Source organism: Corvus cornix, chromosome 4, assembly GCF_000738735.6.
Source record: "Corvus cornix cornix isolate S_Up_H32 chromosome 4, ASM73873v5, whole genome shotgun sequence".
NCBI classification, from domain to species: Eukaryota; Metazoa; Chordata; class Aves; order Passeriformes; family Corvidae; genus Corvus; species Corvus cornix.
Genome location: NC_046334.1, coordinates 454794 through 478355, shown reverse-complemented (window position 1 = coordinate 478355; position 23562 = coordinate 454794). Strand labels below are relative to the sequence as shown.

At 42.5% G+C, this 23562-nt stretch overlaps 1 protein-coding gene across 4 annotated transcripts in view; it reads left to right on the top strand.

Moving 5' to 3' along the window:
* The window catches only part of BMP2K (BMP2 inducible kinase), a 50472-nt gene that overhangs the window by 413 nt on the left and 26497 nt on the right, over positions 1-23562 (top strand). For all 4 annotated transcript variants that reach the window (XM_039550779.1, XM_039550778.1, XM_039550780.1 and 1 more), the window contains exons 2-7: positions 18646-18764; positions 19093-19198; positions 20881-21023; positions 21311-21432; positions 22436-22517; positions 23168-23300. In XM_039550779.1, the coding sequence (XP_039406713.1) occupies positions 18646-18764; positions 19093-19198; positions 20881-21023; positions 21311-21432; positions 22436-22517; positions 23168-23300 (705 nt within the window). The remainder of the gene's footprint in view (positions 1-18645; positions 18765-19092; positions 19199-20880; positions 21024-21310; positions 21433-22435; positions 22518-23167; positions 23301-23562) is intronic.

Sequence of the window (23562 nt, the reverse complement as noted above, 5' to 3'; positions counted from 1 at the left end):
GGCGGGGACGGGCCGGAGCTGGGCCCTCCCGGCCCCGCGGAGCCGCTCACCCGCGGGGAGCCGGTTGCGGGGCTTTGGGCTGTGCTGCTTCGGCCGCTGGCCGGGCCAGTGGCTCGTTAGGGCGCTCGGAGTTCCCCGCCTCGCTGCCCTGGGTAAATGAGGTGCGATGAGGTGTCACCGGCGCCTCTGTCAGCCTGTGTCAGGCTTTTGCCAGCTGCTCCGGAAGAAAAAAAACCCCAACAAAATAAAAATCATGGTCTGCCTTGGGGTAAGGCAGCAGATTGGTGTCACGGTCACGAGTGGAGGTGCAGTGCTGGCAGCTTGTGCTGTAGAGCGTCCCCCCTCGCTGCAGGATCCTCGACTTGTGCTTCTTGTGGTGAACTTGCACTTTGTGTCGTCGGACTTCCACTGGGACCAAAGGAAGAATTGTGTGAATTTTTGTAGCCGTAGGATTGGCTGGACTTTCTTAGTTGTACTGCTTCACTAGGTGCTGGCATGGGACACCATCAAAACAGCCATTTTTGAGTTTTGCTTTGTGTGTGTGAAACAGTGTGGTGTTCATCTCCCAGAGCTGGTAACTGGTGTGATGTGTAAAGTGTTATTCACTTCCCAGGTCACTGAGCTTAGTGCTAGTCCTCTATATTTCATAGTTACTGAATATTTGCAATACACTGGTTTGGATGTTGTGGGTAAAATAATTCGTCTCCGTCACTTTTATCTGTCACTTATGCTTAGACTATGTGTAAATATATTTATGCATAAATATATTAGTAAACTTTCACTGATTATGTGCGTTCCTTGGGGGAGATTTAAGATGGGGTTTTAACAAGTGCATGCAGATAACATTACTAATTGGAATTGGAACACACAAGTGGCACTTGCATTTTCCTTTCTGTCTGGAAACGATTTTTATAGAAAAGTGGATTTGGTGCTCAGTATTTAGAATGCAGTATTTTGTATTTGGGGTGTGAAGACGGTGTCAGGGATTAGCGAACTTCATACCTGTTTGCCTAAAGTCTGAATGGTTCTTGCTGAGAACTACTTCCAAGTCATTATGGTCTGACAGAAGGTCGTTGCTTGGCAGGGCTGGTGGTAGGCTAGAGACTTAAAAGAAAAAAAAAAGACAATAGGATCTTGGACAAATTGGGGAGGTAACACAGAAAACGTATGTAGGGGAAAGGAGAGAAATTGTGTAGTGCTTTTTTCGACCTAACACATCATTAAAAGTTTTCTATTAATGTCCTGTGTTAAGAGTCACTAGAGATGATGTTTTCTTTTTCCTTTCTGTAGCTGGCAGAAACAAATTGATAGCCCTTAAGGGCTCGGGGGCAGGGGAAGTCCACATTTTAACATGTGACTGTTGTTTGAATTAGCTTCCTACTTTTGAGTCTGAAAGAAGTTTTCTACCGCTGTTTTTCTGCAGCTTTTGTGTGGTCTCTTAAATATGGATGCTTAGGACGAGAACTGATAAGGGTTGGGGCAGTTCAAATCTGCTGCATCTTGAGAAAAGTCTCCAAACCACCAGCAGGGAGGACCCAAAGGGGCCTGAAGGATAAGAAAATAACAGGTGGCACAACTGCAGGGTTGGGGAAGTAGGGACGTGAGGGAGGACGGGCCAGTCTCTCACAGTTCCTCTGCCTGTCGGGGAGCAGCTGGGCTGTAGCAGGGTGTGTGCATGGAGCAGGTGTGTGCCCCGTGCTGCCGGGGGGAACGGCACTGTGGCTGAGTGCCCAAGTGGCACTTGGGTGCTCCTAACTGACACAAGGGTTTATGGATCAAGAGATAGATTTTTATCCAGGAATAACTTGTTGACAATCGATCCCTTGCCTCAGTAACAATTAATAGTAATAATTGTGTGTTACTGCTGTTATCTTAGTCATATTGCTAGCTGTAATTAATGCTGAACACTTTACAAATTCCCTGCTTAATAATCTTCCTCTTGCAAGGGGAGAGGAGAAAACTTTTTTTTCCTATCCTCTTTGCACAAGGATTGGAAATTTCTTTCCAATTTTACTGAGGGTCTTAAACTTGTCAGGAGGTTCCTATTACTCAGTGCTGATGAAATAGCATTTAAGATGCTGATATCCAAGTTAGTGCTTATGTTATGAAGCATTAATGATACGTTAAGTTAATGAATCTAATGAACCTAACAAATCTATTTAAGAGGAGATATCCAGTGTTCTGTTAGCAGTGCTGGGGTATATTGTATTTTTATTAGCTATTAGAATGAATAGCATTATATGTCTATTTTATGCCAGCAGCTTAACCCCCACTCTCTTTCCAGATTTTGCTCTGAGTAGTCTTAGGAAGGCAGCTCCTGGCTTTTTTAGAGGATTGAGGCTCCTGGTAACTAGAGGAGAGGCGGCAGTGATGTCAAAAAGGTTGTAATGACCTTCCTGGGCTGCAGTGATGGACCTTTGGGTAGGTTTCCCATGTTGATACAGGTGTTGTCCTCAAGATACTTTTCTGTTGTCCGTGACAAAATGGTTTTATTGCAGTGTTCTAAAGGCACAAGTGTGGAGCATTATAATCCAGTTGTTTTAAATAAACTATAATGCCATCTAAAGGAAATGCATCCTTTTGACTAAAGGTATAGAGTTGAAGAGCTGTAGTTACTAGGCTGTTAGATGGTTTATTTTGTTCTAAATATGGCTATTCTGTGGTGTCTTCTTTGCCTTGACCTAGTGGTCAGTATGCTGTTGGATGGAGTTACATGTTTTTACTTTTTATTTCTCAGAGATGGGGGAAAAAGCAGTTAATTTGGTTTAAGGTTTGATGTAGAAAATGAATTCCTGTCTATTTTGAGGGCAAGGTAGAAATATGTGGAATAAATGACTGATACAGAGTAAAAGCCTTGTTTTTCTGTCTTTTTGTTGAACCAGAGTATTTGCAATGCAGCTGAAGTTTAGAAAGTGAGATCTAATAAGAATATGGGGAGTTCTCTGTTGAAACTTACAGGTGGTGCATGGGCAACTCCATATTGAAAAAGACTTTACAGTTCAGAAATTGCAGCAAATTGGAAGTGGCCAGGTATGAAACATCCTTTTAAATTGATCTCAAATATCAATACAGTTTATGTTATGAAGAGTGAAAAGGAAAGTGAAAATTAGCAAGTTCCCAAAATATTTTTGTCTTACATGGGGAGGAGATTAAAAAAAGTTGTGGCTTGACACATTGATATACTTAGTTGTTTGCCTTTACTTAGACTTCAGTAAGTCTTTTTTGCTTAAGAACTGCAGTAAAAGTGATTTTTCTGCATACTCTAAAGGTAGGCATTGGGAGATGGTAATTTGTCTTACTGTTTTGATTGCTTGGCAGGGCTTGAGATGTTTAAACTGAGTAAATAAACAAAGACTTTACCAGGTTCTAAGTTGTCTTTGTACCATGAGCAGACCAAAGAGGTTATGGTAAATGTTGTAATTGAGCATATGGGTATGTTTTTAACAAGTGCAGATGAAGCAAGAAAGAGACAATTACAGCTGTTAAAAAAAAAGGCCAGTGGACTCTGCAGCTTCCTTCTCAAACTTGACTGGCTTGGTTTGGAAGCTGATTTGTGGACAGGGAAAGACAGTCATCATCTGCTTTTTGTTTTCATTCAGAATTGGTTAATGGAGTTGTGGGGCATATGCTGTTGCATCTTACAAAAATAAAACAGTGCTGCGTAGGGTTCCCCCCACAGCAGTTCACCCTCTTGCCAGCCTGTGCATTGCTGAGGAGTGTGGAGGTGAGATGCCAGGCACTTAGAAGGAGAATTGGGTAGTTCTGTGTGCCCCTTGCTCCCAGAGGTATCCAAAGGGGATGTAAAGTAGCTCTTCAGGTCTGGACAGGAAAGAGTGAACATGACACATGGCTGCTCTTGTGCTGTGACTTTGCTTTGCCCTGGTATATGTGGAAAGAAGTTGTGTGATAGTGGGTACACTGGTTTATTTTTTTTTGTCCAGGCTGATAAAGCAGCAAGTCCGGAGCTGTGTGGTGTTGAGCCTCTGCTGCTGTAGCTTAGGAGGCTGTTGCTCTTAAAAGTGACCTTGTGTCTAGGACTAGGGAGGCAGGGAAAAAGCCACTCAAGTGGTGTAAAGTTCATTAGTTAGGTGCTTCATTAAGTACTTATAAGTTCATTAGTTAATATTTGTATAATAGAGTTTGCTTTGTTTAGTAAATGTGGTGGTTAAAGCATAGTTTTCTCAGCAGCCTCTCAGTAGGGAGAAAAAGTGAAAAAAGCTTTATAAAAATGGACATGACATGTTCTCTTTTATCATTCATCTTACAGTGCAACCTCCTGGAGTCATCTGGCGAAACAGTTGTAAAGCCCCAGCCCACTTGGCAGGTTTAGGGGAACGTAGTTTGATTCCTTCTAGGTGGTGTGCAGAGAGACAACCAAATTCTCAGGAGGTTCAATAACAAACTGGTCATTAACCCACAGACAGTCAGTGGCTTTCTCCCCGTTCACCCTCTCTGGGGGTCAGCTTGACTTTCTCCCGGAGAAAACCTTTCAACAGGTCTGGGGTACCACAGGCCATGGGTCAGTCACTGCCATTTTGGGTAAGGACATGGGTCAGTCACAGCCATTTTGGTGTGGATCAGAGGCCGACAGAGCCTCAAGGGGACGGGAGGGAGCAGTGTCCACCCCACCTATGCAGAGCTCACCGTGTTACCCCACACACTTCCCACCTGGTTGTTTTGAGCCAGTCAACCATTCCTGCAGTCTCTTACGCCAGTGAAGGAATGAGCTTCTTGTGAGCTCTACTGTGCTACTTTGATTGTGTGCAGTCTTTGCAAGTTCTTGATAACTCTTAGGATTTGGTTTGCCTCTTACATTCATACTGTTTTAGTCAAGGCCTAAGAAAAATGTCACCTTAATGGAGAGGAATCAGGTCCTGTTTTGTGAGCTCTTGTGCTGTGTGTTGTAGATAGTTATGCTGTTTATTTAAGGTCTTCCAAATCTCTCCTGAAATTAGGGTAGTCTTGAAAGTTCTGTTGTGTTTTTTGTTTTTTCTGCCTTATGTCTCAGCAATAGCAGTTCAGTTTGTAATCCAAATAAACAAACTTTGTGTTGTGCATAAGGTTCTCTTTGCTTTTGTTAACACCCACCTCAATTAACCTCTCATACCATCATTTTTGGTCCCTAGAACAAGGTATTGTGAGGATTTGCAGCTCCAGTAGCTGCTATAAATTCAGAAGCAGGCTGCTCTACAGCCGACACTGCTTCATCTCCTGTCAAGGTGGGGCTTGTTTGTTGTGCTTTGTTCTGGAGAGGTAAATAGAGAGAGGATCCGTTGTAATGGATCTGTGAACTTTAGTACTTCCAAGTATTTCCACGAGGTGTGGCCCCAGTTTTTAACTCTGGGAGAGCTTATTTCTGTGGCAGATGTTATGGATATACCTAGTGCAGGGTTACTTCTGTTGTGACTGTGGTGTGCTAGTCTTCTCCTATGAGGCAAGCTGACATGTACAGTACCGGTCTTCATTAAATTGGTTATTATATGTGACTTGCTGCTCTGCAGAAGCTGCTGTTTTATTTTCAGTTGTAACCTAGTTCAGTTGTTCAGGTGGATTATGAGCTGGAAGGCCGTCTGGAAAGCTGACTTGTGGAATTTGAGTTGGGTTTAGTCATGTCGATTTTTTTTCCAGAGTGTAACATTTCTGAATCTGTTTGCACATGACTATGAAGGTCAAGCCTGTTATTCTGTCTCAAACAGTTTTGCTTTGTTAATATCGGAGTAGCAGATACAGCTTGTTCCAGTTCAAGATATAAGGAAGAAAAAGCAGAGTGAGTACTTGAAGCTGACTTTTTTTTTGGCTCAAAGTATAATACCATACACGTGAAGCTCTTGTGCACTCCCCAAAATAGTCACGGCTGCCTTACATCAAGTATATCTGCAGACTGGCAGGTGCTGAGATCCCAGACCAGCTTTTGGCTTCTGGCTGGTGAAAGATGGGGAGCCTGTGCTGTCGTGCATGAGGATTTTCTTGGGACTTCTCAAGCCTCATGAAGGTAGCTCACAGCATGAAAAAAGAGCATTGTTTGGCTAGTGCAGGATGTAGCCGTGTTCTGTGTAATGAGCAGGTGAACCAAAGGCAGTTTGGGGATTTGTATGTGATCCTTGTCTTACACCAATATGCACGTAAGGGTCTATTTTCATACAAGGTAGTGCACAGAATCAAAGCTCTAACTCAGTTCAGTTAGTGACACATCTGGTGTGCTGACCACTGTGGTGGCACTTGGGCAGAACAGTTGCTCTTGCTGTGCTCTCCAGAGCTCTCGTGTGCCTCTGGGACATGGGTGGAGAAATGAACAGGTTGGGAAACATCTGTAAGCTGACAAAGGCATCTATTGTACAGCTAGGGCCAAGTCCAGCTCTTGGGACACGTGGTCTAATGCTCTTTGATTATCCAGTTATTAGTCCTTGCATGCCCTGTGGACACGCCTTCCTGCATTGTGTGTACATGGATGGGTCATGTTACGCTTCTGTTAACTGCACACAGTTATGTTCTTTCTCAAGGATGTTATCCCTTTAATTTTTGCGTGGCCAGAAGTAGTTAAATGAAGAGGAAGTACTTGGGAACCTAGTAATTCTGAGCTAAGTTTTCAGGCTAGTGGCCAAGAGTCAGATGGTTACAGGAGAAGGAACTTGATTTGTTGCAGTATTGTGTTAATATCACACACAAACTTCGGCCATCTTTCCTTTGCCAAATTTTGAAGAAAGACAGATGTGCCAATGCACGTGCCATCTACTTGCCTTTTTCCTTGCAGATGCATTTTGGTAAAGTGTGCTGATGTTACAGTAGTCGTCAGGGGAGGGTATATGTACAGGTGTGCTGCAGGAGGAAGCTCCTGGGCCCCCTCACAGGGTAAGGCAGCATGGAAAAATGGAGATTATGTTAGCTGTGTCTGAGAAGGACATTGCGTAGCTTTAAAAGAAGCTGTGCAGGATCTTAATGTGGTTTTTTTTGGTGTGTTTTACTGGTTTAACTGAAAATTTATTTTTTCTTTTTTTGTTAAATATCAGTGTTTTGCATGTCAGCATGGAAAAGAAAAATTGTTGTCTGAAAGCAGTAGAATTCATTTTCAGACACATGTTAACTAGGTACCGGTAACTGTGGGAAGAGGATACGTATTTCTCTGGGCTGTTGTTAGTGTAGTAGTAGAGCTGTCAGTCAGTAACCCATATGTTACCCACAGGGAAGGGTTCCTGTGGCTCTGTGCCTAGAGAACTGAGGTTAACACCTCAGGGACGGGGATGGGGCTCAGCATCTAGCGTGCAGCGCGGTCACAGGCCCGCTTGGCTTTTGCAGCAGGGAAGAATGAGCATGTTGTATTGCATAAGCATGTTAACTGGGTGAGCTCAGCTGCCCTTACAGCTGTGGATGTTGGTTGGCTCTGTAAATGGGCACACGTGCTCTTTGATGGGTGTTTCACTTGCAGCTGAGTAGATCTCGACTCTGGTTCAGAGGGAAGGTGTTGGAGGTGCTCATTTAGGTTGTGCTGCTTGTCTCTGGCATTGCTTGGGTTTGCAGTGTTTTGTTTGTCTTCATTCTCCTAATTCCTTAACCTTGTGCTATATTTTACTTGCTGTAGCTATTTTTTGCCTCTGTAATATTCTGGCTAAGCAGGCTGCCACAGTCGAAGGAGTTGGTGTTTGTAAGCAGAGCTGTGTTAACTGACGCTATGAATGCTCTGTGCCTGCCAAAGGGCAGAGTGTGAGAGTTGGGTGACAGCTTGGGGACTAACCCAGAACACAGGCAGGGTCTATCACTTGCCTGATTGTAACTCGATTGCTTCAGATGCTGTCCTTTTCCTAAGAAACTGTTAGACTCGCAAGCATCTATTGTGAAATGGAAGGTTTTCCTCATTTGTGTTCATAAGCTTAATTTAAAAGCTGTCAATATCCTGCATGAACAGTTGCTTGCTGATGTGTTTGGGATATTTGCCTATTAGGGGTACCTGGAGCTGGCAGTCTGAGAGTAGTTTGCAGGTCCCAGCGGTGCTGAGCAGCAGTGCGCCAGTGCAGGTCACGTCATCTCTGGTCTGTTGTCGCGCTGCAGCAGAGTCGGCTTGTCCTGTGTTTTCTCCTCCAGCCGATGGAGACACGCGAGGAGCACCAAACCCCTGCTCTACTCCAAGGATAGGGTCTGTGTTTCTCTGCATCACTGTCTAGCTGCTGACAAGAAAGGAGCATGAATTCCTCTGTTCCTGCTTTCCTGGTTGTCTTGGGAGTGGGTTTCAGTCTCTTTGAGTGTTTGTTTCCTGGTTAAGAAGGTAGGAATGTTTCCCTTCCTCTCCACATTCACATGTTCTTTGCTCTTGCTTGTCTAGGTTGGTTACTTTTTTCTAGTTCCAGTGGGATGTCTTGGATATGGGTGGGTTCATCTGTGAAACTGGGCCTCTGAACAGTGGCAGGGTGGAGGAAAATAGAAAAGTGAAGGTTGCCAACTGGAAAAAAACCACAAACAAAAAACTTTGATCCTATGGCACTGTGTTAATGAAATAGGGATTACTTCTTTTGGTTTGATAGCAGAAAACATGCTGCTTTGTCCTTGAGCAGCAGGAACCCAAGTGTTAAAGCACTCTGGTCGAGAGAAACTGAAAATTGGCAGACTTGGAGTGTTCTCCCTGTAAAAGCAGGAGAGTCTTCCCTTAGCCTTGCTGGTCATTAGGTCTGCTTTGCTTCTGAGGCTAGTGGTGAAAGTACTGAAGAAATGATTATAGAGACTCAAGTGAGAGTGAGCACCTCTGAGCAGTCTTTATGTTGCTCTTCAAGAGATGTCAAAGCTGGTATTGCTGTGAAGAGCATCGCATCGCTCTTGGGAGTCATTACTCCACAGATGGAGAAACAAAGATGAAGGGATTTGCCCCGAGTCATACGAGTCTGCACAAGAGATGCAGGTAGAGTATGGAACATGCTGGCTCTGTGATGGGTTCTTCCTCATCCCTTCCGTAACATGCTGTGCCTTAATTGCCACACACAAAACTAAGATAGGAATTCTGATGTTACAGGGCTTGAGGAAATTTTATTCAGAGTCATGTATTTGCTGGGCTTCCTTCCAAACTCGCACATTATTTTAATGGATGAATTTGTTCCTGTGGTGCCTAGAAGCTTCAATAAGCAAGTCTCTACCAATTAGGTACCAAAACACAGGGATGGTCCAGTTCCTGGTTTATTTCAGTTCTGTTGAACTGACTCATTTTTTAGAAGTTGTTACTCAGGCTGTGATTTTTATCTGTGCGTCTTGTCTTTCAGTAGCAGTTGTAATGAGTAATTGTTGCAGCATTTTGCCTCTTATGAAACAAAAAAGTAGCTTTGGAAGTCAGTGATTAATATGACATTTTCTTATGTTCTTTTGCAATTCTTGCAGGTTGAAAAACTGAATGTGCTTTTATTTAGAGAAATGGTTGCTAAACAATTTTTTTCTTGTTCTGGATAATTAACTTGTATATAACTACAAAAGTGGTGCAGAGCAAATAGATCATTAGAGAATGTGAGGCACTAAATTTTACTCTTCTGACATGTATGTGTAAGAACCTGACCTGAATACAACGTGAGTTCATGAGACTAGAATAGGAAGAGTGAATGAAATTTAGTGTGTCAGCGTTAGACATGGGATCAGTTCTGGTTTGTGCATGATGTGCAGGAAAATGAATCGTTTGGAAAAAAGCAAATGAAATAATTGCATCCTTTGAGCCTTGCTGTGTCTCCGTGGAGTTCAGTAGCACAGTCTGCATCTATAGAGTTGAGACCTTCAACTTGAGGTGAGTTTAGATGGATTATCACTTGGCTTTTACTTCATGAGAACTTGTGGAAGCAGCAGGAGGGGTATTTGATCCCAGGAGGAGCTATCCAAAGGCTTCTTAGGCAGTCTGAAGATAGAAAAGAAAGCTTATATGATTTTGGCAACTCAAAAGGAAGCAGTGTGCTGCATCTAATTTGGTTTAGTCTCGTAGTCTTCAAGTTCCTTCAGCCTTGGTGTGACTTTGCAGTATTATCCTCTCATCTTTGTGCATTCTTGAAAGACTTGATTTCTCCATTAAACATTTTATGCCTTTCTTATGACTTGCTGTTTTGTTAAACTGACATCAAATTGTGTAGCTGCATTTTTAAGAGGAGGCTTTTGCTTGAGGACATCTGTGAGTTTAGATGGTAGTTGGATCCTGACACTTTAATTTTCTGAGACTTGCCCAAACCCACCAGTTTCCAGAGCAGTCCATTTAATAAACAACTGCCTTGTTCTGAGTTACCACCGTTGACTGGCTCCTTCTTGAAACACAGGAGGTGTATGAGAGGTATTAAATGATTTTGATAATCTTGACTCTGATATTTCAAATCCTATTGCCATTGCAGCATAGCTTATTTAAAATTATCAAGCTGCTTAGACTGCTATGAAATTTCAGTGTATCTTTTAAAATTGTTAAATGTTACATGGTGAAGTTTGGACTCCCAAGCACAGAAGTGCTACAAAGTCTTAAGAGATGCTTTGTATTCAAAGGTATTCAGCATGTACCAGATAGAGGTTCAAGAACTGCCTGTCCCCCCCATGTGGGTGCCAAGGAAGTATTATTGCCTAAAATTGTTTATAATTCTGTTGGTGTAAGCAGGTTGGATCTCAGATACTGTGCTCTTATTGGTCCCTTGTTCTTATGCCAGGTAAGTCTGTATCTCAGGATACTTCTTTGGTATGCCAGAGTTTAAACATACACCAGTATTTGCAGACAGCTAAAGAATATGAGGTAAGATAATGAAAATCCTTCTTAATTATTCGTATTGAGTATTTTAGCACTAATTCCAGCCAGTCAGTCTAGTTCTGGTCGTGCTCCTGGATGAAATGGTCAGTGACCTACGCTCAGATGTCAAGGTGAGTGACACTGTAGGCTCTTCCTGGCAGTTGAGATGGGCTTCATCTTACTAATTTATATGTGCAAGATGCCTTAGAAAAGGAGGAAACCAGAGAATCTTCCTGTGACATCTGCCTCAGTCTGAAGTGCCGCTGGCGTTACAAATGGCTTGGTTTGTGTCTGCACAGCCTGGTGGCTCTTGTCTTTGTGTGGCAGCCAGAGGTGGCACTGGTCCAGGACGCCGTGAACGAGCCGCTGGGCTGGAGCTGGGCGCTGTGTCTGGGGCCTTGTTCCTGTGCCACGGCAGCTTGGGGGCATTCAGTGCACGGTTAGTCATGGGGGAGGTTGGAGAGCTCTGCTTTGCATTCCTGGCCTTCCACATTGAAATCACGATTAAAGCAGTGATTTCAAGGAAAATGAAAGACCAACTAGAGAGCAAGTACGAGTTTGATCAAGAAAAGGTGTTTGCTTTCTTAACTGGTTGGTAACTGTATGGTATGACAATTGAGATCAGTTCCAGAAAAGTCATGGTGGTTCCATATTGGCTATATAATATCTACCTACTGATTTAACTATTTTGTAACTATATTTGTTTTTTTTTAAATTATACCGGAGCTAAAATCAAGCTTTATTAAAAAACCCATAGCAAATGAGATATAAAATTCATCTATAAAACAAAATTAATTCATGCTCCTAACCTCACCATTGTAGAATGGCAAACTCTGTGTTTGTTGAGCCTATATGCACAGATCATGTCATTGTTGTGGTTTTCCAGCTCACTCTGTTTTCAGGTCAGAACAAACTACAGCTGGAGCTGGGTTCAGTGAACAAAGACATGAGGTGGGGAAGACATAAAAGATAAAACTGCCGTTCAAAGTTTTTAGGTTTTGGGATTTTTTTTGGTAAACGATGCTAGTGGATGCTCATTGTATGTGTCTTATCAATGTCTTGGATAAGTTCAAAAGCCTTCTCGTGAAAAGCACATACGAGTAAGTAGAGGTTAACATTATTTTTCACAGTCAATAGATTGAACTGTTGGTGATGTGCTGGTCATGTTCTGTGGTCCTTTCCTTATAGACAGGAAGGAAGTATTACTTGACTTAAATACAAGCTTCTGTTAAATATAGTTGTAGAGGTAAATGCATTAGATTTTTTTTTTTTTTCTAGTGAACAGCAGGAGGTGGTGATGATGTAATACATGAAAGTAGTACAGTGGTTGTGACTCTCAAGCAGCTTCATTAAAGATTGAAATACAGAGAGGTTTTTGGTCTTTTTCCAGCCACAGTATGAGAAGGCATAGGCTTTACCCTAAGAAATACAATGTTTTGTCTTGGGTGCATGAGACTTATTCCTTGCAGGGTGTATCAAATGACTGGGTTTTTTGGTTTTGTTTGTTTGTTTTTTTAAAGCATGCATTAAATCAGCTATTTAGTCAATCTGTTTTCAACTTCCTTGGACTTAGACTACGGCAGGAATTGCAAGCATGTTAGGAAATTTATCTGCGTTAGGAAATTGGTGCCTTTTGTTTCTCTAGAAGCCAAGTAGCCAAGGCTGTCATGCAGAAGATGCCATGGAAGCGGTAGTCATGGCTAGCAAGACACCTGGACATGGAGAAGCAGGTGGGGTGATGATGGACTGTACTGAAGGACATGGAGTTCTGTTCTTTTTGCTTTTCGCTAGGCCAAATCTTAAGCATCTCAAGTTTGGCCCCTGGGCATGTCTGGTGCATGGGTGTTATTAAATACAGAAACTTTTCACAAAAGTCTATAGCAGACCTTAATTCAGCTTTCCCAGCTCACTCAGTAACTCAGTTGTCTTGGATGCCCCAAGGCAGTCTCTGGTGCTTCTGTCAGAGCTTTTTTTGAGGTTGGCCTGCAGCTGATGCTGGCAGAACTGGAATCTGAGCATACCTGCCTGTGGCAGGGTAACAGTGCCATTAGCAGAGGTGTGCATGGCAGACCTGCCTGCTGTGGCTGCATGGTGATGTCCTGCTGGGATGTGATTCACAGCTGCTGTTTTCCCAGCGCTGCCGTAGGAGCGGATGCCGATTTGAGGAAAACAGTGCTACTTGTCTAAACTAGCCCTGATAGGCAGCTTGTTACATGGTGGGAATTTGTGTGGGCAGTGGGAAAGGGAGCAGTGGTATGTCCCTTGGAATGCATTGTCTGCATGCTTAAAATAAAGTGGAGAAATACTGAACTCTGAAATGTGTGTGTAGAAATTGAGTATTTTAGAAGTGGGGAGCTATTTTTGTTCTTGGTGTGGGGAATGCTGAGCTCTTGAGCTTGGGAGCAACATCTGTCAAATGTTCTTCCGGATGGAGCTGTATCTGAGAGCCTTGTGTTCATGACTGAGGCTCGTGGGGTAAGCTTTACTAAAAATATCCATGCACATGTGCACAAAAGCATAGGTGTAAGTGTGCAGAAAGGTGGATGTGCATATACGATCGGTGTTAGTTAATGCTGCCTTTATTCAGCAGGAAGGCCGCTTTCCATTGCTTTCCAGGCAGTGGGCACACCCACAGGTGTTACAGCTTGGCTTGGCAGGTCGTGTATGGCGCCTTCCCAGGCTCTGGAATGCTCACGGCTGGCAGTGACTGGGGCACTGAGGTGGTGGTGTTGGAGCAAGCAGAGTGTGGAAGTGTTCTGTGACGTTGAGCACTGGATGCTCCTCAGCCCACATTCTGGAAGCTGGCATGTGGCATGAGGTACCCACCAGCTGCTGCAGGAGTTTGTGTTGCACTGCTGGAAAACAGACCTTTAGTAGTAGGGCATCCCCTCATTGTCTCATGCAGAGGTGCTTCAAGAATAGGAAAGCAGAACTGTGGCTTCCTTCTCCAGTGGAATGTGTGACAAAACCTAAACATTTCATCGAAAGTTTTTCATAAGGCTTGAAAAAGACATTGCAAGTTTCTATTAAAAGGTACTCCCTCAACAATCACACAGTGTTTGGGATCTGATGAGAAATTCAAATGTTTGAATTCCGTGTGTTTTTAAAGGTTTTGCTGTCAAAAACAGATAGAAAGCTTTATAGCTTCAAGAATTAAATTAATATTTTCTACACAAAACTCAGGTATTTCTTGTGTATGGTTTTAGCCTGCCACTCCTCCGTGTGCCTGCGATACAGCATCTGTACTGACTGACAGAAGGCAGTGCCTCTGGGAGTAAGGACTGCTGTCCTTGTGGGGACGGGGAAGGTTCTGAGAATTTGTACAAGTGAAACTATCCCAGTAGGATGCCAATGGACATACAGAGTTATGGATGTTGTAGCAGCACACCACAAGAGAAGTGGAGCAGCAGGATTGACGAGGGGGCTCTGTGGCACCATAGCAGCATATGAGGGTTCTGGAAGGACTCTTGAGAGCCAGAATGCCTGTGTGTGTTATACAGAACATGAAGATGGGATTGAAAGCAAGCTGCAAGAAACAGCTCTTGGCATGGGTTTGCCTGCAACTCTGGCGGAAAGGAGTTAATACCGAATTCCTGGTAAAATAGCACATGGATATATTGATTTATGCTAGTTGAAAAAGGGCCTTTGCCAGTGGTACATACAAAAGTGCATGGAATATGAAGAGCTGTTTTTCTTGAGGCTGTGCTTTTGTTGTGGAGAAGGACTAATTCTTTTTGGAGTTTCTTCTTCATGTCCTTTGCCTTTGGACACTGGTTTCTTTTGTGTCTGAGTACCACATAAGATGTAGAGATCAGAGTGGGGGTGGGGGGGGGAGTGGTGTTTGGGTTAGTTTTTTTTTTTTTTTCACCTGGAAGAAAGATGCTTAAAACATTTGATAGGGTCTTACTGCTCTCCGTCATTACGGACTTGCAGTAAGGTTTTCTTTGTTCGTATTGCTGGAGCCTGTTTGCAGGGCATTCATGCTTGAACTGGTCTTATTCTGTGTTTTAAGTGGATTCATAGTCCATAAACTGGTTCTCTTCAGTGCATTGGCCTTGCAGCTACAGTGCTTGGAAGGCTGTTCAGTTCTGGGAGGCAGGTCACTTCTGGAGTGGGGTGGCTCTGGCTCCAGGTTAGCCTGGTCTTGAAGATCTGTCTCTGGAACTAACAGGGAGCAGACATGTACAAGTGGCCCGGCATCAAGTGATTCTCAGAGTAAGTTAGCAGTGAAAGTATTGTTAAGTGCAGAAGTTGATTAAGAACACAGATAAGTGTACTGAAATTTATCATTGTGTGGGAGACTATCTGGAATGCCAAAAAGCCAGACCTGATATTTTAAAGGAAATTAGCATGTGGATGGATAGCCATCTTTTTGCAAAATTGGGGGAAAAGAGGGTTAGCATGGTATGTGTGGGTAGATGGGTCACAGGGAAATAATTGCACTTGAACCTGTTTCTATAGCTTTGTGAAGAGGGACACAAGGCTATCACCCTGACCAAGGTCATGTGAGGCTGAGAGCCTGTCTTGGGAGCAGACTTCAAATTAGAAATAAACTATCCTTTAGGTTGTTGTTGGGCTTTGTTAACAATAGCTTTACGCTGAGCTTTATGAAGAACAGCTTTCCACAGGGAATGTAAAGCCAGCATGGAGCTGTGCTGTAATGGAGGCAGTCGTGTTGGCCTTAGAACCCATCTTAGGGCTCGCGGGTCCAAGGCTTCATGTCTTTAAAAACTGTCCTCCTGAGCCCAAGATTATATTGAGTTGTTGAGAAAGCTCCTAAATACCTAACTGTCCACATTACATAGGCACATGAGAGCAGCTAGGATCTGTTGGTTTATTCATTTATTTCTTCATTCATTTTGGGTTTTGAAATGTGCATAAAAAACACATGTAAATACAATATCTGAAAATACACTTTTATATAATTGTTAGCTTTATCAAAACGTATTTTATTTGTCTGAATGGAAATAGATGCTAAAAACTTAGTCACGTCTCCAAAACAGCCAAGTTTTAATGGATTTGTAAGGAACCATTTATACTGTAGTAGCTGCCATTCCTGGTTCAGCTTTTACAGATGTGATTAGTGGTTGCTGTATGTTACTGTAGAGGCAAAATCCTTCTGTGCCTGAAATTCTGTACTGTTTGTCTGAGATTCGGATAAATAAGCAAGAGGTTCACTACCTGGAGAAACAACATTTGGTACTTAGATATGTTTCCAAAAAATCTGTATGATTTAAAAAACCTTATTGTCTCTATGTACATAATATGCGTAACTTTCTTCAGAATGTCTTTGTTAATACTCTTCTAGACTGTCTCCACAAAGTGGCTCTCAGCAGTCTGAAAGATGGTAAAGTTGCTGGAAGATTTTTCAGCCTTGTTTTGTTCTACCCGAGTAGGCAAATAGGGTACTTAGAATTCTGACAGCTCCACTGTTTCCTGGTTGGAGTTTCAGGAGTGTAACATGGTAAAGTGTAAATGGCATGTTGAGGCCTGTGGAGTTAGTCAAGGTTGACCTTAAATACGCAAAGGAAAAAACCAAACACATGTGGCTGATGTAGAATTTCATTAAAAACAAAGAAACCCAGCCCAGAAAAAGCCCAAATCATTGCTGGTTAGCTGATATTAAGATCCCAAAAGTGCATAGTTAAGGTGACAAAAAGACAGTTCAAGGACAGAAAGGTAAGAAAGAGGTGTGAGCTTTTTAAGGAGTTTTATTCTGCTAAGTATCTATTGGCTTATATAGCTGCAAATGCTGTTGAAAGGCTTCTTACTAAGCATTCCAGGGAAAAGTGCAGTGTGGCTGTCCTGTGTAACTTCTGAGAAGTTAAACTTCGAGTGACTTTGGTGGAAATAAAAGACCGAAAGAGATGAAGCTCCTTTTTGTGTTTTAGTGCCAGTCAGCAACTGAGCCCCACACAGCCCGGTGCGATGAGGGAGAGAACAGGAAGGGGAGCAGTGAGAAAACCCGTGGGCTGTTATCAGGACAGTTCACCTGGTCGGGTCTTGCTCAGGGTTGTGCCACTTGACTCTTGGAGGAAAGGGTTTTACAGCGGTGGTATTTACTGATGGAAAACCATTCAAGATCAGGGATCTGCTTCTTGCCAAAACCAGGATCAGGTCTGCTTTTACAGTCCCTAGGGTTCAACTTCTGGCTGATATCGCCACCTAATGGCAAGAATAGCACTTGGCTGAGGATTTAGGGGCTTTTCGCTACTTTCCACTGATGGCTTTTTACCCAGTCGTGTCTGCTCAGGTTACATCAGAACAGTTGTCAGGGAAACTTGATATCTGGAGTTCTGTTTTGTCTTCCTGCTAGTCAGAGAGAATTTCAAGGCTACACAACTGGTTAAAAAGTCAAGAAGTGATTATTATCTTCTTATCATGACTCTTGTGCTTTACCTGACTACTGCTTTGTGGTTTTGGTCAAATATTGGTGCTTAAAAACCAAATAGTTTTATTGTGAGGATAGTATAAAAACTCTTCTGCTAACGAAGGTCTGCACATCACTCTGGCAGAATTCCCCAGGCTGGTGTTCGGGGGCCCTCTTGGATCACTTCAGTCCCAGCTGGAGTTCAGCATTAGACCTCAAGCTGTTAAGAGTGAGTGTCCTGTGAATTTTTTGAGAAGGCCCTGTGTAAACTAGGGTGAGGCTGTTGAATTAAACTTGGCAGTAATTCTGCTTTGACAGCCTGGCATGTCATTTGACTGAATGAGAATTAAGTTAAAAAATAATAAATATTTAATCTTCAAGAGAAATTCTTTAATAAAACTTGGCTTCTTGAGTGGCAATGATTATGTGCTTGTTTCCTCAAGCACATGAGACTTGCATCAAATGAGGTACATTATACTTCATAAACATGACTTGCAGATGCTGCTGGGTACCATGAAATGTGTGCATTTCAATTGGCTGCCTGATTATCTGCATAGTTAATTATTTTAATTTACGTATTTCTGTCCTGATGCTCCTGCCCTAGTACAAAGTTCCCGTGGTGCCAGCTGGCTTTCGATCAGAGAGCAATCACTTAAGGAAAGCAGGGATTTACATGAGCTCTCCTGTGAGGTGGATTTCCTATAACTGTGGGAAAGCTGTGCATGTGAGCCTTGAGGTGATGCCAGTGTGGCCTTCTTGAGCAGCAGGCAGGACTAACAGGAGGCAGGTAAAACAGCGGAGTGTTGGTTTTCACTTTGGTTTCCCGAGAATTGAGAATTACTTTCTGTGTGGGTTGTTTCACTTGTGTGTGTATTTCCTTGCTTCCTTGATTCTTCCCTACCAGTGAAGAGAGAAAAAACCCCTCATACTGGAAAGTGGGCTCGACTATGTGGTTCCCAGTTCATGGCACTGTTGGACTAAGAATGTTCCTGGTGGGACTGGTTGTGGGAAATTGTTTAATTCTACTTTGCACGTTCAGTGTGGTTTAAATAAGAACACTTCATTAGGGCTGATTGCTTGTGCTCTCTGGGGCTCCAGGGAGGCTATTAAGGCTAACCTGAACAGTCACGTGACCTCTTCAGTATCTCTCAAGACTTTTTCCTAAAATTTTACTTTTTATATATTAGGATGTGGGTTTAGGGAATTAATGTACCTTCACTTGATTCAGGTTTTTGAATGACCCTGAAAGTACTTCAGGGTTGATATCTCAATACATAGTCGTTCTGTGCTTTATGCGTTCGTTTGAATGTGAAAATGCTTTTCTAATGCTTTCGTGTAATGTTGTAAGAAAATAGTAAGACTTCAATGGTTTTGTCATGAATAGCTGGTTTAAGAGAAATGGGTTGAGGTAACAAATATTTAACTTCTCAAGTGGTTGTTACTTGTCACTCGATGGCTGACATAGTCTTTGTTGCTCATCCTTAGTATGTAGTGATGTTGACTAGAGGAATACCAACAAACTCAAGTAGCTTCTCCTTTTTGTACTTATGTTCTCCAGGTGGCTTCTCAACCGTGTTTCTGGTACGCACCCCCAGCGGGACCCGCTGCGCACTGAAGCGAATGTGCGTGAATAACGTGCCAGACCTCAACGTCTGCAAGAGAGAAATCACCATTATGGTAAGAAGGCCATTATTTGGAACTGGACAATGTGTCAGGTGGTAGCGTACACACATCAAATGCCTCTCCAGTGTTTCTAGACAGCTCTTGCTTTTGATCCTGTGGTCCTGTTTTTCTGCCGGTACTTCCAGGAACTGATGCTGGCTTTAGGGTTGATACGTGAATAACTTCTGAAGGAATTATTCAAATATGTTTTTGATACCACAGTCAGTTTGGTTAGTACGTCTGGTTCCCAAGCAAAAGGAATTTATTGCAGTGCTGCAGTGGCAACTGAAAATCTCTCTTAATTTTCTCGGTACTGAAATGTAATACACGTTTTCTTTTTCAGAAAGAGTTATCTGGGCACAAGAACATTGTGAGCTATTTGGACTGTGCTGTCAACTTGCTAAGTGATAACGTTTGGGAGGTGCTCATCCTCATGGAGTACTGTCGAGGTAAGAGTCACCTCCTAGGTTTCCAGAGGAAAATGCTTGTACTGTCACCTGTGATTTTACTTAAAACTGTTCTCTTAATAGAAGAGGTTAACACGTATGTGTTACAGCTGGAATCCAGGTAGTTCGTTTCACTTTTCTGTTGGCATTGCTACTTAGGCACTGGGCAAAACGTGAGTTTCACAAAGCTGTGTAATTAAGTATGGTTATAAACAGGGAAATTAATTCTCTACGTATGGAGTGCAGTTGTGCTCTTCTGCTGGTGGAGCTAAGCAACATGTATGTGGAACATAACTTGATGGGAAAAATGGGCAAATTTTCACCACTTTTCTCCCTCTGCTGTTTTTGTTTTAGATGACAGCATTGAAGAAGCTTTACCTGACAGGTGATTTGCTACAAATGGGCATATTAAAGTTAGGGTTGATAGTGCTGTCCAAAAAGATACTCGCCCTGTGTTCCTGCTTTACAATGTAACTTTGTTTCAAACAATATCTAAGTCAGGGACTGTCTGGTTTGGGGTTTTTTTTCCCCCACGTCCCATATGTGTGGAATAAACTTGCCAGTGTGTTTAAGTTGAAGTGAGGTTTATCTAAAATCTAGGGAGACTGGGTGCTGGCCTCATAGTATGAGGTGGTGGTTAACCCAAGTAAGTGGTGATAGTGGAACCAGTGCTGCAACTACAAAGCAAATACTTTGAGCCTAGCAAGAAGCCATCCTGTGGTCTGTACTGCTCAAAGAATACTTTGAGCTGGGGTGAATGTGGGTTATATTTGCAGTAGAAGCAGTAAGCATTACAGGTTGTGCAGTCTGTACCATAAGGAGCCAAAAACAACCTTAATGTACATTTTGGGGAATGGAATAAGGAGAAGTTGAAAACTAATGGCCACATTTTTGGCCTTTTACTCTGCTTGTATGGGTGAATTTCTGTACCTTTGTGGGAGCTCAGTTCTGACTCGCTGTTAGTAGTACTTTTTCCCTAATGATCCTGGTAAATAGCCCCATGGACAACAGCTGTCAGATCACTTGACAGTGTTGGGCTTTCCGTGTTCCAAGCATCCTTGTTTGACAGAATGCCCACCAAGGCCCTGCTGCATCTCTGCAAGAGTCCTTCGTCATTTCTGTGTGCAGTGAGCATTGTGGTAGGAAGAGCTTAGTGTTGTCTGGTAAAATTACTGCAAGAAACAGGGAAGTACAGATTCCCAATCTTAAAAGACACCTATGAAAAGGGAAAGGGAGGTCTTCTTCCTTGGAGGAAGTTCAGGGCTTTTTTTGCCCCCTTCCCTGCCTCCCCTTTCTTCCTCCTTTGTCTTCCAGAAAGACAGAGAGGGTGTCTAGAGAGTGAATTAATGAGCTCAGTCGGCTGACAGAGTTTGGGTTATGGATCCCAATGCAAGAGACAGTTTTGAGGTGACGTATTGGTGTGATGGATGCTTTTTTGTGTGTGCAGCAGTTGGTTTCAAACATGTTTCAGCCACAGGGACTGGATTGTTTTCATTTGAGCCAATAATTTTTCTATTTAGGGTGATACAAGAGTGTGGAGTTGGAAAACCAGGTTTGTTTTGTTCAAATACAGTAACTGTGGAAAACTTCCTTACATCATATTTATGGATTTATTGCATATAAGTAAGCTTTTACTTCTGTACTTGATAGGAATTACTTGAAAGAAATGTCTCTTCTTTCCTTAGCTGGGCAAGTTGTGAACCAGATGAACCAGCGTCTGCAGACAGGCTTCACCGAGTCAGAAGTATTGAGAATATTTTGTGACACCTGTGAAGCTGTTGCCAGGTTGCATCAGTGCAAAACACCTATAGTTCACCGGGATCTGAAGGTATGAACTTCACCGTAAGAAAATCCAGGCTAAAATCAGTGATCTGCTTGAAAAGGGTTGAGGATAAAGGAGAGGTTTCCCTAAGACAGACTTCTACTTGGGAGCTTGGTGTTGGTGGAGCTATAAACAGACGTTAACCATAGGACATCATTTATTGCTAAAACTAAGTTTAGCAGTTGATTTTGCTGAAAACTTCCTGCTTGTGTGTGAGAATATGTAATAACACTTTACCTGGAAATGAATGCTATTATATTAACCTGCTTTTTGTGTGTTGATTTCCTTTCAAGGTGGAGAATCTATTGTTAAATGATAATGGGAACTACGTTCTCTGTGATTTTGGCAGTGCCACTAACAAATACCTGAACCCTCAAAGAGATGGTGTTAATATGGTTGAAGAAGAAATTAAAAAGTAAGTTTACTTTTAGGTGACCTGTCATAAGCAATGACTGTGCTGCCAGGAAGCTCCATGTATTATAGTGCGGTGTGCATGTATCACCGATGAATTGAAATTAATGGCTGATCTTGAATTAATTTTGGCGTAAATTTAGTAAAAGACTGGAGGTATTTGATAACATTTCCTCCATTTACTCACAGATTGTTTTTCAAAGGTGAGATTCTTAAAAATAAAACTGTTGGAAAAAAGCATGCTGTTCTGAAATTCAGTTGTTCAAAAATATATGTCTGGCTCCTGGCCAATGTAGGAGTTGGATGCTTTTAATTTGTGCTTTGAAATTTTTTTAATTTCAATACTGCTAAGCAAATACTTGCTGAGATAACAACTGATGTAAATAAGCATTGCAATGGATTTATGTAGTCTCATTTACAGAGTATGGTCCATGTTCATTTTCCTAAGACTGATCAGAAAAGTATTTCAACTTTTCTTAGACACACTCTTGAAAACATGTATTACCTTGGTTTTGCTCTTCTGGGCTAACTACTGCAGAGGGTTACATACAGGCTGCTTGTTTTCAAGTCATGAAGTGATACAGGTTTTTTCCACCTCTGAAGTATTTGAAGTACCAGTTTAACAGTTGTTTTGAGATGTTAGTGTTACGAAATCTGCATTTGGTATGTTTCAGTGTGAGACAGGGAGAGCCCTTGTAGGACCCTGCAGTTACTCCTCCGAAATGACTGGCACAGTCACTCTGGCAAAAGTCCATGCTTTTGGGGAAATAACACTAAAAGCAAATATTAGCTGACTGAAGACTTATTCTTGAGTATGATAGTTAATATTGCTGCTTCAGGTACTATTTGTGCTGCTGCAAATGCAGTAATGACTTGGATCGTGCAAGACAATTCCAGGCACATGTCTGAAACTTGTGTGTTTGGTGTGTGCATGGCAGATGGGGAAAACATCCTCTCAGTTCTGAGGCAAGGTTTTCAACTATGTCCTCTCTATTTTATATTGCTAGGTACACAACACTTTCATACAGAGCTCCTGAGATGATCAATCTGTATGGAGGAAAGCCAATTACTACCAAGGCAGATATCTGGGTAAGAAAAAAACCAGGTAGGATGATATATGGGACTGGTTAAGGAGGGGGAATTAAAACTGCCATTGACTGACTGAAAAATTAATTATTGGAAAATGAAATACATTGGGCAGCTGTAGAACACAACAGTAGAGATAGCTTGGGTAGTTAGATTTTTTTGTAAATATAATAAATCCCACATTTGATTTTTTTTTTTTCTTTTAATTTAAAGGAAGGGGAATGTGATTTAGAACTTCTCTTCTTTTGTTGGCTCTAGTTTCTGGTTGATAGTCCCTAGTGATTTCTCATGGAAACCTATTGGCAGCATGGTCAAGAAAGGTGCTTTTTATTAGTTGATGTGCAGAGAAGAAAACAAATACGTAATTTAGTGCAAAGAGTTGTGATATCTCTGGGTGATAGGACACTGAGAATGCAGCTCCTGGTATGCTCTGGTTTGTACTTGGTTTGCTACAGGAATCTGTGGAAGAGCAAGTGTTGCTAGAGCTGCTTTTGATCCATCAGCTCATTGCATCAGCTGTGTTCCGAAGTGCAGCTCCTACACAGAGTGTGAACAGCCGCTGTAGCCAGGGTGGAGCGTCTTGTTGGTGCTGCCGTGTTGTGGCAAGGGGCTTGCCCTCATCCCCTCACAGGGCCTGTGTTTGTCTTTCACAGGCACTGGGCTGCTTGCTGTATAAGCTCTGCTTCTTTTCACTTCCCTTTGGAGAAAGTCAGGTTGCCATTTGCGATGGAAGCTTTACTATCCCAGACGGCTCGCGATACTCCCACAGCGTTCACTGCTTGATAAGTAAGTACACAGGCACTGCAGCAACTCTTTCATCTCATAAAGCCAGAAAAGCACAGCAAGTGCTGCTGAGCACCATCAGTGTAAAGACCTGCCGCGTTCAGCTGTGCCTCTCAACTCCCCAAGAGCGTTGCTGAAGCTCAAGGAACCTTTTGGTTTCTCTGGGACTCAAGGATGATTTTTTTTTTTCCCTTAGGTGTCCATAAACCCCAAAGGAATAGGGGGAATGCAAAGAGTGCTTGTATTTATTATTTAGCTTTTTTTA